General features: G+C 44.6%; 1 protein-coding gene across 1 annotated transcript in view; it reads right to left on the bottom strand.

Annotated features, from left to right (window-relative positions):
- The window catches only part of fbxl13 (F-box and leucine-rich repeat protein 13), a 447713-nt gene that overhangs the window by 70001 nt on the left and 358466 nt on the right, over positions 1-19246 (bottom strand). Inside the window, exon 18 of the mRNA XM_068059249.1 lies at positions 6945-7071. Within this exon, the coding sequence (XP_067915350.1) occupies positions 6945-7071 (127 nt within the window). The remainder of the gene's footprint in view (positions 1-6944; positions 7072-19246) is intronic.

The following is a 19246-nucleotide window of genomic DNA, read 5'->3' on the forward strand; positions in this document are numbered from 1 at the left end:
GCCGCGAGGTTATGTTGCAGCTCTATAAGGCCCTGGTTCAACCACACTTGGAATATTGTGTTCAGTTCTGGTCGCCTCATTATAGGAAGGATGTGGAAGCTTTAGAGAGGGTGCAGAGGAGATTTACCAGAATGCTGCCTGGACTGGAGGGCATGTCCTACGAAGAAAGATTGAGGGAGCTAGGGCTTTTCTCATTGGAGCGAAGAAGGACGAGAGGTGACTTGATAGAGGAGTACAAGATGATGAGAGGCATAGATAGAGTGGATAGTCAGAGACTTTTTTCCAGGGTGGAAAGGGCTATCACCAGGGGGCATAATTTTAAGGTGATTGGAGGAAGGTTTCGGGGAGATGTCAGAGGTAGGTTCTTTACACAGAGAGTGGTGGGTGCGTGGAATGCGCTGCCAGCGGTGGTAGTAGAAGCAGATACATTAGGGGCATTTAAGCGACTCTTGGATAGGTACATGGATGATAGTAGAATGAAGGGTAGGTAGTTAGTTTGATCTTAGAGTAGGTTAAAGGTTCGGCACAACATCGTGGGCCGAAGGGCCTGTACTGTGCTGTACTGTTCTATGTTCTATATAACAGGGTTGTAGTGGTGGGTGATTTTAACTTCCCCTATATTGGCTGGGACTCACTTAGTGCTAGGGGCTTGGATGGGGCAGAATTTGTAAGGAGCATCCAGGAGATCTTCTTGAAACAATATGTAGATAGTCCAACTGGGGAAGGGGCCGTACTGGACCTGGTATTGGGGAATGAGCCCGGCCAAGTGGTCGAAGTCTCAGTAGGGGAGCATTTCGGGAACAGTGACCATAATTCTGTAAGTTTTAAGGTACTTGTGGATAAGGATAAGAGTAGTCCTCGGGTGAAGGTGGTAAATCGGTGGAAGGCTAATTATAACAATATTAGGCAGGAACTGAAGAATTTAGATTGGGGGCGGCTGTTTGAGGGTAAATCAACATCTGACATGCGGGAGTCCTTCAAACGTCAGTTGATTAGAATCCAGGACCGGCATGTTCCTGTGAAGAAGACGGATAAGTTTGACATGTTTCGGGAACCTTGGATAACGAGGGATATTGTGAGCCTAGTCAAAAAGAAAAAGGAAGCATTCATAAGGGCTAGAAGGCTGGGAACAGACAAAGCCCTTGAGGAATATAAAGAAAGTAGGAAGGAACTTAAGCAAGGAGTCAGGAGGGCTAAAAGGGGTCATGAAAAGTCATTGGCAAACAGGATTAAGGAGAATCCCAAGGCTTTTTATACGTATGTAAAGAGCAAGAGGGTAACCAGGGAAAGGGTTGGCCCACTCAAGGACAGAGGAGGGAATCTATGTGTGGAGCCAGAGGAAATGGGCGAGGTATTAAATGAGTACTTTGCATCAGTATTCACCAAAGAGAAGGACTTGGTGGATGATGAGCCTAGGGAAGGGAGTGTAGATAGTCTGGGTCATGTCGTTATCAAAAAGGAGGAGGTGTTCGGCGTCTTGCAAAGCATTGAGGTAGATAAGTCCCCAGGGCCTAATGGGATCTACCCAGAATACTGAGGGAGGCAAGGGAAGAAATTGCCTTAACAGAAATCTTTGTATCCTCATTGGCTACAGGTGAGGTCCCAGAGGACTGGAGAATAGCCAATGTTGTTCCTTTGTTTAATAAGGGTAGCAAGGATAATCCAGGAAATTATAGGCCGGTGAGCCTTACGTCAGTGGTAGGGAAATTATTAGAGAGGATTCTCTGGGACAGGATTTACTCCCATTTGGAAACAAATGAACTTATTCGCGAGAGGCAGCATGGGTTTGTGAAGGGGAGGTCATGTCTCACTAACTTGATTGAGTTTTTTGAGGAAGTGACGAAGATGATTGATGAAGGAGGGGCAGTGGATGTTGTCTATATGGACTTCAGTAAAGCCTTTGACAAGGTCCCTCATGGCAGACAGGTACAAAAGGTGAAGTCACACCGGATCAGAGGTGAGCTGGCAAGATGGATACAGAACTGGCTCGGTCATAGAAGACAGAGGGTAGCAGTGGAAGGGTGCTTTTCTGAATGGAGGGATGTGACTAGTGGTGTTCCGCAGGGATCAGTGCTGGGACCTTTGCTGTTTGTATTACATATAAATAATTTGGAGGAAAATGTAGCTGGTCTGATTAGTAAGTTTGCGGACGACACAAAGGTTGGTGGAGTTGCAGATAGTGATGAGGATTGTCAGAGGATACAGCAGGATATAGATCGGTTGGAGACTTGGGCGGAGAAATGGCAGATGGAGTTTAATCCGGACAAATGTGAGGTAATGCATTTTGGAAGATCTAATACAGGTGGGAAGTATACAGTAAATGGCAGAACCCTTAGGAGTATTGACAGGCAGAGAGATCTGGGCGTACAGATCCACAGGTCACTGAAAGTGGCAAGGCAGGTGGATAAGGTAGTCAAGAAGGCATACGGCATGCTTGCCTTCATCGGTCGGGGCATAGAGTATAAAAATTGGCAAGTCATGCTGCAGCTGTACAGAACCTTAGTTAGGCCACACTTAGAATATTGCATGCAATTCTGGTCGCCACACTACCAGAGGACGTGAAGGCTTTGGAGAGGGTGCAGAAGAGGTTTACCAGGATGTTGCCTGATCTGGAGGGCATTAGCTATGAGGAGAGGTTGGATAAACTCAGATTGTTTTCACTGGAACGATGGAGGTGGAGGGGCGACATGATAGAGGTTTACAAAGTTATGAGTGGCATGGACAGAGTGGATAGTCAGAAGCTTTTTCCCAGGGTGGAAGAGTCAGTTACTAGGGGACATAGGTTTAAGGTGCGAGGGGCAAAGTTTAGAGGGGATGTGTGAGGCAAGTTCTTTACACAGAGGGTGGTGAATGCCTGGAACTTGCTGCTGGGGGAGGTGGTGGAAGCAGGTACGATAGCGACGTTTAAGAGGCATCTTGACAAATACATGAATAGGATGGGAATAGAGGGATACGGTCCCCGGAAGTGCAGAAGGTTTTAATTTTGACAGGCATCAAGATCGGTGCAGGCTTGGAGGGCCGAATGGCCTGTTCCTGTGCTGTACTGTTCTTTGTTCTTTGAATGACTCCCACTGGTCTGATGTAGACTTTCCTACAAGTAGCTGCGCCCAGTCCACTTTGGCCAGATCCTGTTTTATTATTTTGAAATCGGCCTTCCCCCAACTCAGTATTTTTATTTCCGGTCCCTCTTTGTCCTTTTCCATAACTACCTTAAATCTTACAGAGTTCTGGTCACTATCCCCGAAATGCTCCTCCACTGACATTTCTACCACTTGTCCGGCTTCATTCCCTAGGATTAGGTCCAATAACGCCCCTTCTCTTGTAGGACATTCTACGTGTTGACTCAAAAAGCTCTCCTGTATGCATTTTAAGAATTCTGCCCCCTTTAAGCCATTTGCACTCAGACTATCCCAGCTGATATTGGAGAAGTTGAAATCCACTATATTATTACCCTATTATTTTTACACCTCTCTGAGATGTGCCTACAATCTGCGCCTCTATCTCTCCCTGACTGTTTGTAGGCCTGTAGTACACTCCCAGCCAAGTGATTGCCCCCTTTTTGCTTTTAAGTTCTACCCATATGGCCTCATTTGAGGAACCTTCTAAGATATCATCCCTCCTTACTGCAGTAATTGACTCCTTGACTAACAGTGTAATGCCACCTCCTCTTTTACACACCGCCCCTATCACGCCTGAAGATTCTATCCCCTGGAATATTGAGCTGCCAATCCTGCCCTTCCCTCAACCATGTCTCTGTGATAGCAACAATATCATATTCCCATGTGTTAATCAACATTCTCAATTCATCTGCCTTACTTGTAAGACTCCTTGTGTTAAATAGATGCAATCCAGTCTTGCATTATTTTTTTGTGTCTTAACAGGTCTATATTTGCTCTGCCTTCCAGAATGACTCAGTTTCTCTTTTATATCCCATCCCCCTGTCAAATTAGTTTAAACCTTGCCCCCCTCAACAGCACTAGCAAACCTCCCAGCAAGGATGTCGGTCCCGTTCCGGTTCAGGTACAACTGTCCAACTTGTACAGGTCCCATCTTCACCAGAAACAGACCCAGTGATCCAGGAAACTAAAGCCCTCCCTCTTGCACCATCTCTTCAGACCCGCATTCATCTGCTCTATCCTCCTATTCCTATACTCTAGCATGTGGCACTGGGAGTAATCCAGAGATTACAACCTTTGAGGTCCTGCTTTTTAAGTTGCTACCTAGCTCCCTAAATTCTTGTTGCAGGACCTCATCCCTCCTTCTACCTATGTCGTTGGTTCCAATGTGAACCACGACCTCTGACTATTCACCCTCCCCATTCAGAATGTTCTGCAGCCGCTCGGTGACATCTTTGACCCTAGAACCAGGGAGGCAACATACCATCCTGGAGTCACTTTTGCGGCCATAGAAATGCCTATCTGTACCCCTTATGATAGGATCCCCTATCACTATCGCTCTCCCACTCTTTTTCCTCCCCTCCTGTCAGCTGAGTCACCCGTGTTGCCACAGACATGGCTCTTGCTGCATTCCCCTGAGAAGCTATCTCTCCCAACAGTATCCAAAGCGGAAAATCTGTTAGATAGGGAGATGGACCCAGAAGACTCTTGCACAACCTTCCGAGTTCTTCTACTCTGCCTGGCAGTCACCCATTCCCTTTCTGCCTGAATAGTCCTTACCTGCGGTGTGACCACCTCCCTGTACTTGCTATCCCTGATAATCTCAGCCTTGCAGATGCACCACAGAGTCCCCAGCCGCCGCTCCAGATCCGAAACGCGGATTTTGAGTAACTGCAGCTGGAGACACTACCTGCACACGTGTTCGCCCCGGACTCTGGAAGTGTCCCTGACTTCCCGTATTGCACAGCAGGAGCACTCCACACTGCCGAGCTGCCCTGCCATGACTTACCCTTAATTTACTCCCTTAAATTAACCAAAAATTAGACTATTTACACTAGGGACCTAGATTCCCTAAAAAAACTCCCTATTATATTAAAATAAAACTGTCGACCTTTCTCTTTACTTTGGTAACTTACCCAGCTATTTAGAGTTATTCCTAACAGCAGTTATTCACCAACCAATCACCTTGCAGCTTTCCTGTGATGTCACTGTTGACTTTTTTTCAAAACTCCGGTGCGCCTGGACTGCTCTCCACTCCTGAAGGTAAGTGAAGGCCCCCGAGCCTCATGCTGAATTTATCCGCTCCTGGTTCTAGGCGTTCCCGCACAGGTCTGACTGCTCTACGCTCCTGAAGGCAAGACTGTCACATGACTTGATTTTTGGTTTTAGTTTCACTTTGCATTGTGTGAGACCAGTGGCCTGGACCAGCAGCATGCAGTGTGACCTGGCTGGGACCTGTTTTCAGAGCAGAAAAAAGACCTGATCTCTGTTAAAGAAATCCTACATTTGAGGTCCAGCTGTGGTCTGCCTGAAAGAGGAAAACACCACTGGAAAGAGGAAAAGAACCAGGCAAAGAGGAGTTGCTACTTTCTGTGGAGGAAGACTGTTTTGCAGAGAGGAAGCCCCTGCAGTTTGAAAGGTGGCAGATTCCTGTTGCCTCCAGTCTCTGAAAAATCTCTGCCTCAAGAGTGATTCCTGTTGCCCCATATGTTTTGGGAGATCCTGAAATCTCAAGAAAACTTCTATTGCTAGACTGCTACTTCAAAACCCAAGTAGACCTGTTGCTACATCCTTTGCTGAAAGGTCTGTGTGACGCCTGCTACAGACGAATTGCCGTGAAAGCCAACCCATCACAGACTGTTCATCAACCTCACATCGAAAGACTTTGAGTGACATCCACCTAGTCGACTCTGGGACACCTCATTGACCTGGAAATATCCTACCAAACTCAATTATTTTATTATGCCTAAGAAACAGTTGTAAACCAAAAAAGCTTTTTCCCCAGTTAACTGATTTTTGAATGTATGTGTGCATGCATGAGGATTAGGAAGAATAAGGAGTTATAAAATCTTTTCCTCTATAGATTTATCTCATTATTGTTTAAGACTTAGTTTATTAATAAATAGTTAATTTTGTTGTTGTTTAAAGAAACCTGGTTTGGTGTGCTTTATTCTGGGGAACAAATAGAGTGTTTAATTTGTCTATTTTCCAGTAGGTGGGAAACTTTACTAATATGCTGTGACCTGTGGAGTAGTGGGACTGAATTAACAGTGCATTCCACCCTGGTCATAACAGTATTCATTTAAAATAACACAGATTTCTCTGTTTCACAACTCAGGAAATCTTTCTTGATAATCTCTTCACCGCAGACAATGCTCAGACTACTTACTACTGCTGCTTCTCTCTGCCATGATTGGTCTCTGTGTCACCACTGGATGCTCTCCCTACCGTGGCCGGATCTTGATCTCCAACTTTGAACCTGAGGCACCCCCTGCAGTCCCAAAAGCCACATTCACAGCCATTATTGGCAATCAGATTAAAGTTCTTGAATTTTTATTTTAAAATGCTGAAAATTTGGTTAAGGAATTCTGAGGTTGTTTCCAGCACTAACCCAGTATGTGGCTTTTGGGACTGTGGGTTGGAGCCCTAGAACTGATTGCTTGAGCTCTAGGTCTGGTCTTGAGGAGGGAATGATATTCAGCCAGGAGTCTGGTTGCAGTGGTGGAAAGAAGGTGGCAGATCCAATAAGCAATAGCAGAAAGTGGTTAGCAACACTTTACAGCCCTGACTTAAACTTCTCCAAGACACTGGTTCATAAACCATACTGCATCGAAGGAGGCCATTTGGCCTATCATGCCTATGGTGATACTTTAAAAGAACTACCCAATCAGTCCCAATGTCCTGCTCTTTTCCCATAGCCCTGCAGTTTTTTCTCTAAAGGAAATGCGTACATGTACAAGATTTCATATGTTATAAAGAATGCTGTTTGCCTATGATGCTACATGGATTTTTAGATAAATAGTATTATTTTAGAAAAATGTTTTTAACCTGGTCTTGTACATTGGCTCCTGTTAGGTCAATGGTCGTCAGAGCAGGCAAGTTTCCTAGCCACTCCATCCCACTGTCAGTTAAGCGTTCACAGTAACGCAGTCTCAGGTGAGTTAAACTCTGGCACCTGAAAGAAAAAGTTGCAGTAAAATGGACACAAGGTTGCATACTATAATGTATCTGTTCTTCAACTGAAATTTTGCTCTTCATTACATAGTAAGAACAAAAACTGATTGAACATAGTCCTGATGCTACGGTAACATGTGCAATCTTTACTTTTCAATATTTTGTTAAATACATCAGGAATATTTGAGAGAAATGTTTAGATTTCATGAGTAAATTATCAAAATAATATTTACCAAATATATTCTGCCATTTACCATGCTTCACAAGTAAACCAAATAGCAATCATTTAGTAATGTAAAAGAGATCAGCAGAAAATAACACAGCAAATCGTTGCATGAATCATAATTCAGGTTTTCCATGCTATTTACTTATTGCACACAGACAGAAAGTCTCTACAAGTGAGCTGTAAGGCTATAACGGAACTGAGAGGTCCTATTCTAACATCATAGAGCAATTTATAAGCATCTTCATAAGTACTGCATATGGAATAGCTTTTAAAGAAAAATATATGTCCATATCCTTAGCATTATACTTAAGTCATGCTGAGCATGGTTTTATATTGAGCATACCATGATACAAGCCAAAGATTATGATATTCAACATGTGGAATAGCATCATACAATTAGATATAATAACACTTCTCATGTCCTAGACAACCACACGTGCAGCAAGTGTCGTCAGCTGAAGCAGCTCGAGCTCCAGGTTTCAGAGCTTGAGCGGCAATTGGCGTCAATACGGTGCATCTGGATAACAGCTATGTGGATAGCACGTTTCTGGATGTGGTCATCCTGGAGCTTAAGAGTATACAAGAAGAAAGGGAATGGGGTGACTGCCAGACAGTCAAGGAGGACCAGGCAGGCAGTGCAAGTGTCCCCTGAGTGTATCTCGTTCTCCAAGCAGTATTTAGTTTTGAATACCGGTGAGAGTGATGGTTCCTCTGGGGAGTGCAGCCAGAGCCAAGTCCATAGTGCCAATGCTGGCTCAGCTATATGGGGTTGGGGGGAAAGGAGTGGCAGGAGAAAGATTGGGAAAGCAGTAGTGATAGGGTATTCTATAGTTAAGGGAATGGACAGGTGTTTCTGCAGCAGCAGATGTGAATCCAGGATGGTATATTGCCTCACTGGTGCCTGGGTCAAGGATGTCACTGAGCAGCTGCAGGGCACTCTGATGGAGGAGGGTAAACAGCCAGCAGTCCTGGTCATACTGGTACCAACAATATAGGTAGAAAGAGGGATGAGCTCATGCAGACAGAGTTTAGGGAGCTAAGAAAGAAACTAGCAAGCAATCTCAAAGTTAGTAATCTCCGGACTACTCCCTCTGCCATGCACTAGTGAGTACAGAAATAGGAGGATAGAGAAGTTGAATGTATGGCTGGAGAGATGGTGCAGGAGGGAGGGCTTTAATTTCCTTGGAGATTGGGACTGGGGGAAGATGGAACCCTGTACAGGCTGGAAGGTTTGTACCTGAACAGAGCTGAGACTAATGTCTTTGCGGGGCAGTTTGCTCCTGCTATTGGGGAGAGTTTAATACTAATTTGGAAGGAGGATGGGAGGCAGCAGGTAGCATTAGAGAGGAAAAACAAAGTGCACAAAGAATTGGGAGAGGCTGATAGCACTAGGGTAAGAAATAGTAAGGTACTAGCAGAGACCCACAAAACATTTAGGTATTAGGTGGGGTCAGAGTAACAGGAAATGCAATAAGGCCTAAATGGGTTTACTGTGCATGTATGTGAATGCACAACATGTGAATGTTGGTGAGCTGCAGGTGCAGGTAGCCATGTGGGAATATGCTGTTCTAGTGATAATGGAAACTTGGCTCAAAAAAAGATAGGACTGGGTACTAAATATTCCTGGTTACAAGGTGTTCAGGAAAGATAGGGAGGAAGAAAGAAGGAGGGGTGGCAGTCTTGTCTAAGGGTAATATTACAATGCGAGGGAGAGAAGATGTCCTAGAGGTATTAAGGACAGAATCTATTTGGTTAGAGCTAAGAAACAATAGCGGTACCATTAGATTACTGGATGTATTCTACAGGCCACCAAGTAGTGGGAAAGATATAGCGGAACAAATGTGCAAGGAAATTACAGAGGTTATAATGAAGGACTTTATTTATCCTATTGTAGACTGAGATAGTAATAGTATAAAGGGCAGAGAGGGGAAAGAGTTTCTAAAGTGTGTTCAGGAGAATTTTCTACTAGGTGTGTAGATGAGGGTAAAGCAGTTGGTGTAGTCTATATGGACTTCAGTAAGGCTTTTGATAAGGTCCCGCATGGGAGATTGGTCAAGAAGGTAAGAGCTCATGGGATCCAGGGCAATTCAGCAAATTCGATCCAAAATTGGCTTAGTGGCAGGAAGCAGACGATGATGGTCGAGGGTTGCTTTTGCGATTGGAAGCCTGTGACCAGTGATGTATCGCAGGTTGACAATTTCCCTTCCCTTTGTAAAAGGGGACAATTGATGCATCTTTGAATTCCTGAGAGATGGCTTCTTGGTTCCACATTATCTGGAATAGTATGGTGAGTTTGTCAGTGAGTATTGTGCCTCCTGTCTTGTATATTTCACTTGGTATTGCATATGACCCTGATGCCATGGTGTTTGACAGGAAACTGATTGCTTTCATGATCTCAGCTTTGTTGGGAGCGTCAACAAGTGAATGTTGACTTCAATTTGGGGCAAGTGGGCCATTGCCTCATCATTGATTGTTGAGGGCCTATTGTTAAAATGTTCTGCCCATCGCTGCAGGATTTTGGTCTTGTCTGTAATGAGGGTGGGCTGAATCTGCGGCAGGCAAAAGACACGGCGGCCCACACGTACCGGATGTATGTCACGGAGCCGCCACAATCTTCCATGCGGCGCTCATATAAATAGCCAGGGCGGGTGTTCTCCCCACATGGAGAGGGCTGGCTGGCTGTCCCTGGCAATGGCATCAACTGCCAGTGCACAGGCGCTGATGCCATTTTAAAGGGCTTTCAGCCCTACTGTGAAATTTAAATATTTAAAGATAAAGTCAGTAAAAATAGACATTTCTTCTACCCCTCTCCTACTCCTCCAATAACATTTAAATTAATTATTTCCCTCCCCCAAAACACTTAATTTGTCCACCTAACCTTCCCACCCCCCTCAAACTGCATAAACTTTAAACTCCAACCCATCCCACCATCCCCTACATCCATGATGTTACTTTGACCCCGTTCACCACCCCTCCCCCACCCCGCACTGATAAACTTACCTTCTCCCCACTCCCCATCAGTGTGGGTGCAGTTCCAACAACACTCAAAAAGCTCGACACCATCCAGGACAAAGCAACTTGATTGGCACCCCATCCACAAACATTCACTCCCTCCACCACTGACGCACAGTGGCTGCAGTATGTACCATCTACAAGTTGCACTGCAGCAACACACCAAGGCTCCTTAGACAGCACCTTCCAAACCCGCAACCTCTAACACCTAGTAAGGCAAGGGCAGCAGATGCATGGGAACACCACCACCCGCAAGTTCCCCTCTAAGCCACACACCATCCTGACTATATATCGCCATTCCTTCACTGTCGCTGGGTCAAAATCCTGGAACTCTCTTCCTAACAGCACTGTAGGTATAACTACCCCACATGGACTGCAGCAGTTCAAGAAGGCAGCTCACCGCCAACTTCTCAAGGGCAGTTAGAAATGGGCAATAAATGCTGGCCTAGCCAGTGATGCCCACATTCCATGAACAAATAAAAAAAATCCCCATGATTGGGATGAAGGGCTTGAATTACTTTTGTTTGCCACAAGGGATTCACCTAATGAATCTACAGGTTTTAGTCCTTTTGAATTAGTTTATGGAAATGAGATAAGAGGTCCTCTAAAATTAATTTTAAAAAGATTTTTGGGACAGAGGGATGAATCCTCTGTGCTAGATTATGTATCTGCATTCTGGGAATGGCTTATGAGAGCCTGCAAAGTGGCTCAGGAACATCTTAAAGTTTCCCAAACTACTATGAAAAAATGGGCAGACAAGCATGCTAAGACCCGAACGTTTGGCCAGGGGGTGAAGTGTTGGTATTGATGCCTTTACAGGGTGAACCATTAAATGCACGGTTCATTGGTCCATATAAAATGGTCAAGAGAATTGGTGAAGTACATTATTTGATTGATACCCCAGATTGCTGGAAAAAGAATCGGCTGTGTCATATCAATATGCTAAAACAATATTATCGCCAGGAGGAAGATAAGCAAGCACAAGTATATCAGGTAGTAGGGACAGTGAAGGATGAAAGGGATAGTGAGGATGAGGCAGAAGGAGGCCTAGACAATTCTCAAACTGAACCTCCTACTATCTGGTTAACTAATACTGAATTGCGAGGGAGATTGGACACTATGCTTTCATACTTAGATGCAAACCAACGAGAAGACTTTAATGCAGTAGCAAAGGCAGCCTCCTACCCAATCCCTCGCTTGGAAGATTGCATTGACAGAGTGGGCAGTGCCATGGTTCTTACAAAAATAGATTTGTTAAAGGGATACTGGCAAGTTCCTTTAACACACCGAGCTAAAGAAATAATGGCTTTTGTCACACCAGACTGTCTTTTCCAATGCTGAGTGATGCCATTTGGGCTAAAACAATGCCCCAGCAACCTTTCAAAGACTAATGAACCAAGTGGTAGCCAGTGTTCCTAATTGTGTAGTTGGCCTTGATGATGTGCTGGTCTATAGTGACACTTGGAAGGACCACTTAGAACAACTAGAAACTCTGTTCAAAAATTTACAATCTGCTTATTCAGTAATAAACCTTGCCAAAAGCGAATTCGCAAAAGTGAGAGTGACCTAACTCGGGCATGTAGTAGGGCAAGGATAAGTGTTACCAAGAACTGCTAAAATATAAGCATTGGTGGAGTTTCCTACCCCTAAGACTAAGGAAGAAATCATGAGGTTTTTGGGGATGTGTGGTTTCTACTGAAAGATTGTACCAAATTTCAGTACCATACCTGCTCCACTGATAGATTTACTACACAAAAAAAAAGCTGGTGTGGCCAGGGGAGTGCCAAGCATCCTTTGAGAGGCTGAAAGTCATTTTGATTAATGAACCAGTGTTGGCTGCTCCACATTTCCCTAAGCCCTTCAAGGTAGCAATTGATGCTAGTGACCTGGGGTTGGTGCAGTCCTGTTATAAGATGATGAAATGGGCATAGAAAGGCCAGTGCAATACTTTTCCAAAAAGCTAAATCGACATCAAAAAAGATATTCCACAGTGGAAAAAGAAGCCTTCGGTCTATTATTGGCTCTTAAACATTTTGAAGTCTATGTCCGCCATGACTACAGAGAGACACTGGCAGAGACTGATCATAACCCCCTCGTCTTCGTTGAAAAATTTAAAAATCAAAATGCCAGACTATTCCAGTGGAGTTTACTGTTACAACCTTATTGCTTGAAGATTATCCACATTGTGGGTAAAAATAATGTTATAGCAGATGCTTTATCAAGAATCTAACATTGTTCGAGTTATTTGAATGAAGAGAGTGAATGAGTATGACTGTGAAACTGTGTTTTCTATTTTTCCCCACACTTTGTAATGAAACACATTTTAAAAATGGCGTTTCATTCCTCTGAAGATGGAGTTGTTACAAAGGTGACTCTATTTGGTAAAAATATTTTTTTTTTCAAAAGGAATTTATAGTTAAGCTAAATAAATGTTTTTTAATCAAGGGGACAGTGAAGGCCGGATTGGCAACAGTGTTGCTGTTGGTCACATGATTCGAGTTAAAGATGAGCAGAAACCCTGGCAACAGGGGCAGAAAATTGACAAGCACTCCTTTGATTGGACAGGCCCAGTAGTAACAGAGAACATCTGGGTGGGCAGAAAACTGTCAAGCTTTCTGGTTGTCAGTCAATGTGTGTGTATTTTACTTTCTGGAGGAAGAGACCAGATTCTTGCTGAATGTTTTAAAAAAGTCAGTGCTGCTGAAATGTCAAAAAGGGACAGAAGAAGGAGAGAATTCCAAGAAAGAACAGAAGACTACAACCCAGCTCGTTTTCTCGCAATTCCTTAAAAGACTGTGTGAAGTGCAGTGTGTCAATTCATCTTGTTTCAGAAAGGCCTCCTAAATTACTTTTCAATGCCGCTTGAAGACAGCTAATTCTGGAAGATTCTAAAGATCCTACCTGCATGTGCTTGGAGATTGGACTGTGTGCAAGTTTGGTGCAGCGTGTCTTATCTGCTATTTTTTCAGGGGTGGGCAAGTAATCTACCCTGGTGTTTTCTTTTGTCTGTAATAGAGCTCTGATCTAAAAATCCTTTTTTTACTTTCTCGGTTAACCGGTGCACTCCTCCCACCTTGGCCATGACACTCTGGATTAGTAGTTCAGTGACATTACCACTGCACCACTGCCTCCCCTGGCAGGACAGCAATCAAAGATTCTAGCTCTTCATAAAATTTATCTTTCACCTTTTCAGGATTTGCATCATAGGTGCATAAGCACTGACAATGGTGACATGATTCTCCCCTATGAGGGAAAGTTACTGTAACATGAGTCGGTCGTTTGTGCCTTTTGGGAGGCTGGTCTGTTTGGGAACTAGGTTGGACTTGATGGCAAACTTTACTCCTACTTCATGATGCTCTTCTCTACTGCAACCACTCCAAAAGAAGGTGTATCCAGCTCCAGCTTCTGTAAGTGGCTCTTCATCATTCAGTTGAGTCTCATTTAATGCTGCTATGTGATTGTTGTATCTGGCAAGTTCTCTCCCAACCAGGGCTGTTCGTCTCTCTGGCCTGTCTGCTCTGGTATAGTCCATGAGGGTTTGTACATTCCACATGCCAATGGTAAGCGATGTTACCTTTGTCTTCTTTACACTTGTTCAACTACTGTAATGGGATCCTCATCAGTTGTGGTAAACTGGCCAAGATAGATGAAACAGACAAAGTTTAGGGCACCAGATTGAGAAAAGTGACCCAAATTATGGTTCAATCTGCAGAGCTTGCAAAAAGATCAATCACTGGGAAAAGACGTGCAGAACAAGGCAAGAAAGTGGTAGATGAGTCTTCAGAGCCAGATGGGTTTGAGAACATGACAGACATAGGAACCATAGAATTGCACGAAATGACAGTTCCCAGAGAAAAGAAATTCACACAACGATTCAGATCAGGAGGCTGAGAAATAAGCCCACAATGATAAATCTGAAGGTGAAGATTGATACTGGAGCGCAGAGTAACATCATCCGACTTGGACTATACCAGCAGATCTTTCCTGAAAATTTGGTGAAAAATGGTTATCCAAGGGAAGGTGCTCTGAAACCAAACGATGTCATGCTAACAGCATATGGGGGAACTGAGATTCAACAGCTAGGAACAACCCAAATCAGAGGGACAAAAAAAGGAAAAGATGTTATCTGTATGTTCTGCATCACAGAAACAGATGATCCAGCTATCCTGGGGTTGAGCAGTTGTGAAGGGCTGCAGGTTATCTCAGTAAACCATGAGGTGAAGAAGGCAACACTGAGGGTTGAAGATAGTACACCCATTGAAAAGCGCCCTCCGATATGAAGCAAAGACGATTTGGTACAAATGTACCCAGAGTGTTTTGATGAGACGGGTGGATGCTTCGAAGATTTTGAGTATCACATCACTGTTGACCCAGCGATGAAACCAATGATTTTTCCCCCATGTAAAGTACCAGCAGAACTAAAAGGAAAGCTTGAAAGAGAGCTCTGAGAAATGGAAGAAAAGAAGGTGATCGCCAGAGTCACAGAGCCTACAGATTGGGTAAATTCCATTGCGGTGAGAGAGAAGCCAAATGAACGTCTAAGAAATTTGCTTAGATCCCAAAGATCTTAACCAAGCAATAAAGAGGGATCAACACGCTTTTCCAATACTAAAAGAAATCACACCAGCATTGGCAGGGGCAAAAGTTTTCAGCAAGCTTAATGCCAGAAATGGCGACTGGAATCTGAAGCGAGACATAGAATCTTCACTGTTGACAACATTCAACACACCCTTTGGATGGTGCAAATTCCTGCGTCTACCCTTTGGCCTCAAAGTGAGCCAGGATGTGTTCCAACAGAAAGTAGACAAGACATGCAGGGGATGCAAAGAAGCAGGTGGCAAAGCTGATGATATCCAAATATATGGTATAGATGGAAAAGATCATGACAACTATCTACATGAAGCCATGGAGAGAACTAGGAAAGTTGGGATTAAGCTAAACGCAGACAAATGCATTGTGAAAGTGACAGAATGCTAGTTCTTCGGAATGGTGTACACACCTGATGGAGTTAAGCCGAGCCCTGAAAGAATCTCAGCCATCTCGGGGATGGAAGCCCAAGAGATAAGAGAGAGTTGAGGGGTTTCCTTGATTTGATACAATACATGAGCTGCTTTATTCCGCACATGTTGGAACACACGGCAAACCTGCAGGAGCTGATGAAAGAAGATGTAGAGTACCACTGGTCAGAGTCACATGACAGGAGTTTCAACAAACTCAAAAAGGTAGTATTCAAGGAGACCAGTCTGTCGTACTCGGACAGAAAGAAATTTGTCACTCTACAAGTAGAAGCTTTCACAAAAGGACTGGGAACAGCCCTGGTACAAGAGGGAAAGCCAATAGCATTTGCGTCCAAAGCTCTGACATCAGATGAGACAAGATATGACCACATTAGAGAGAGAGCTTTTGGCAATCGTGTATGGATATGAGAAGTTCCACACTTATCTCTATGGGAGGAAGTTCACAGTGGAGAGTGATCATCGTCCACTGGAGCAGATCTACAAGAAAAATCTATGTAAAACACCAGCAAGACTGCAGAGGTTACTCTTGAGGTTTCAGAGTTATGATTTCACACTGAAATATAAGCCAGGAAGAGAAATGGTACTGGCAGACACCCTATCTCAGTTGTCACCACAGGAGAAACATGAGATAGAAGATCTAGGCATAAAGATTCTTCACCTAGTGAACGTAACACCGCCGAAAGTGAGTCAAATTCGAGGTGAGACCACTAAAGACGAGGAGTTACAGATGCTATCTCAGCAAGTGATGGCCTGATAGGATGCAGCACACACAGCCAGCAATACGGCAGTACTGGTCTATCAGAGAGGACATCTCACTAGAAGATTGTGTTCTGCTTGCTGGATCCAGAATAATCATACCCAAAACAACGCTGGAAAAACTTCTCTAAAAGATACACGAAAGCCATATGGGAATGGAGAGGTGTAAGCTTAGAGCCAAATCAGCTGTGTACTGGATAGGCATACACAAAGATAATGAAAATATGATGACTACATGCACTGTATGCCAAAGTACAGAAACTCACAACAGAAAGAGGAGATGAGGGGAGGGTGAGCAGCCAGAGGTCGTGGTCCATATTGGTACTAACGACATAGGCAGGAAGAGAGATGAGGTGCTGAAAAGTGAATATAGGAAGTTAGGCAGAAGGTTAAAAAGCATGACCTCTAGGGTTGTAATCTCAGGATTACTCCCTGTGCCACGTGCTAGTGAGGGTAGGAATAGGAGGATTAGGCAAATGAATGCGTGGCTGAAGAGCTAGTGTAGGCGGGAGGGGTTCAGCTGCCTGGACCATTGGGATCTCTTCTGGTGCAGAGGTGACCCGTACAAGAAGGACGGGTTGCATCTAAACTGGAGGGGGATCAATATTCTTGCGGGGAGGTTTGCTAGTACTACTCGGGAGGGTTTAAACTAGTCTTGCAGGGGGGTGGGACCCAAAGTAGTAGTCTCTCAGATGAGATAGTTGAGGCAAATGTAGAGGTTAAAGCAAGCAAGTCCAGTAGGCAGGCCGGTAAGGGGCAGGACAGGGAGCGTGGAAGGTCTGGTAGGCTAAACTGCATTTACTTTAATGCAAGAAGTCTTACAGGTAAGGCAGATGAACTCAGAGCATGGATCGGTACATGGGATTGTGATACTATAGCTATTACGGAAACGTAGTTGAGGGATGGGCAGGACTGGCAGCTCAATGTTCCGGGGTACCAATCCTTCCGGCGTGACAGAGGTGGAGGTAAGAGAGGAGGGGGAGTTTCACTATTGATTAGGGAGGACATCACGGCAGTACTTAGAGAGGATATCCTGGGGGGAATGTCCAGCGAGGCCATATGGGTAGAACTTAGAAATAAGAAAGGGGTGATCACTTTGATGGGATTATACTATCGGCCCCCCAATAGTCAGAGGGAAGTGGAGGAGCATATATGTAGGGAAATCACAGATAAGTGTAGGAATTATAGGGTTGTAATAGTAGGTGATTTTAACTTCCCTAATATTGACTGGGACTGCCTTAGTGCTAAGGGATCAGATGGGGAAGAATTTGTTAAGTGTGTCCAGGATAGTTTTCTGAAGCAGTATGTGGATGGCCCTACTAGAGAAGGGGCTACACTTGACCTCCTGTTAGGAAATGAGGATGGGCAGGTGGTTGATGTGTCAGTGGGGGAGTACTTTGGGACCAGTGACGATAACTCTATTAGCTTCAAGATAGTTATGGAAAAGGATAGGACTGGTCCTCAGGTTGAAGTCCTAAATTGGGGGAAGGCTAATTTCGATGGCATCAGACAGGAACTCTCAAAAGTTGAATGGGAGAGGCTGTTTACAGGTAAAGGGACGTCTGACAAGTGGGAGGCTTTTAAAAGTGAGATAGGAAGAGTTCATTGCCAGCATGTTCCTGTTAGATGGAAGGGCAAGGCTGGCAAGTTTAGGGACCCTTGGTTGACAAGGGATATTGAGGGTTTGGTCAGGTCAAAGAAGCAGGCATATGTCAGGTATAGGCAGCTGGGATCGAGCGAGTCCCTCGAGGAGTATAGGGGATGTAGGAGTACACTTAAGAAGGAAATTAGGAGGGCGAAAAGGGGCCATGAGATTTCTCTGGCAGATAATATAAAGGAGAATCCTAAAAGATTCTATAAGTATATTAAGACTAAAAGGGTAGCTGGAGATAGAGTGGGTCCCCTTAAGGATCAGTGTGGCAATCTATGTGTGGAGCCATGGGAAATGGGCGAGGTCTTAAATGAATATTTCTCGTCCGTATTTACTGTGGAGAAGGTCATGGAAGCTAGTGAGTTCAAGGGAGGGAACAGTGATATCCTGGAGCATATCAACATTACAAAGGAGGAGGTGTTGGAGGTTTTGAAGCGCATTAAGGTGGGTAAATCCCCAGGGCCTGACCAGGTGTATCCTAGGATGCTATGGGAAGCAAGGGAGGAGATTGCTGGGGGCCTGGCAGAGATTTTGTATCATAGTTAGCCACGGGTGAGGTACCGGAAGACTGGAGGATAGATAATGTTGTGCCTTTATTTAAGAAGGGCAGCAGGAATAAGCCAGGGAACTACAGGCCGGTGAGCCTTACATCAGTGCGGGGAAAATTATTGGAAGGGATTCTGAGAGACAGGATTTATATGCTTCTGGAAAGGCATGGTCTGATTAGGGATAGTCAGCATGGCTTCGTGCATGGGAAATCATGTCTCATGAATTTGATTGAGTTTTTCGAGGAGGTGACCAAGAGGATTGATGGACGTTGTCTACATGGACTTTAGCAAGGCCTTTGACAAGGTCCCGCATGGTAGGCTGGTCCAGAAGGTTCGAACGCATGGGATCCAGGGTGAGCTAGCAAATTGGAGACAAAATTGGCTTGGTGATAGGAGGCAGAGGGTGGTAGTGGAGGGTTGTTTTTCAGATTGGAGGCCAGTGACCAGTGGTGTGCCGCAGGGATCGGTGCTGGGCCCTCTGTTGTTTGTCATATATATTCATGACTTGGATGTGAATGTAAGGGGCATGATTAGTAAGTTTGCAGATGACACCAAAATTGGTGGTATAGTGGACAGTGAAGAAGGTTGTCTAAGGTTACAACAGGATATAGATCAACTGGGAAAGTGGGCAAGGGAGTGGCTAATGGAATTTAACGCAGACAAGTGTGAAGTGATGCGTTTTTGGGATGTTAAACCAGGGCAGGACATATATAATGAATGGCAGGGCCCTGGGGAGTGTTCTTGAGCAGAGACGCCTTGGGGTGCAAGTACATAGTTCCCTGAAAGTGGCAAACAGGTAGACAGGGTGGTGAAGAAGGCATATGTCATGCTTGCCTTCATTAGCAGAGACATTGAGTATAAGAGATGGGACGTCATGTTACAGTTGTACATAATGTTGGTTAGGCCGCATTTGGAGTACTGTGTGCAGTTCTGGTCGCTGCACTACAGGAAAGATGTGATTAAGC

The sequence above is a fragment of the Heterodontus francisci genome, chromosome 27 (assembly GCF_036365525.1).
Source record: "Heterodontus francisci isolate sHetFra1 chromosome 27, sHetFra1.hap1, whole genome shotgun sequence".
Lineage (NCBI taxonomy): Eukaryota > Metazoa > Chordata > Chondrichthyes > Heterodontiformes > Heterodontidae > Heterodontus > Heterodontus francisci.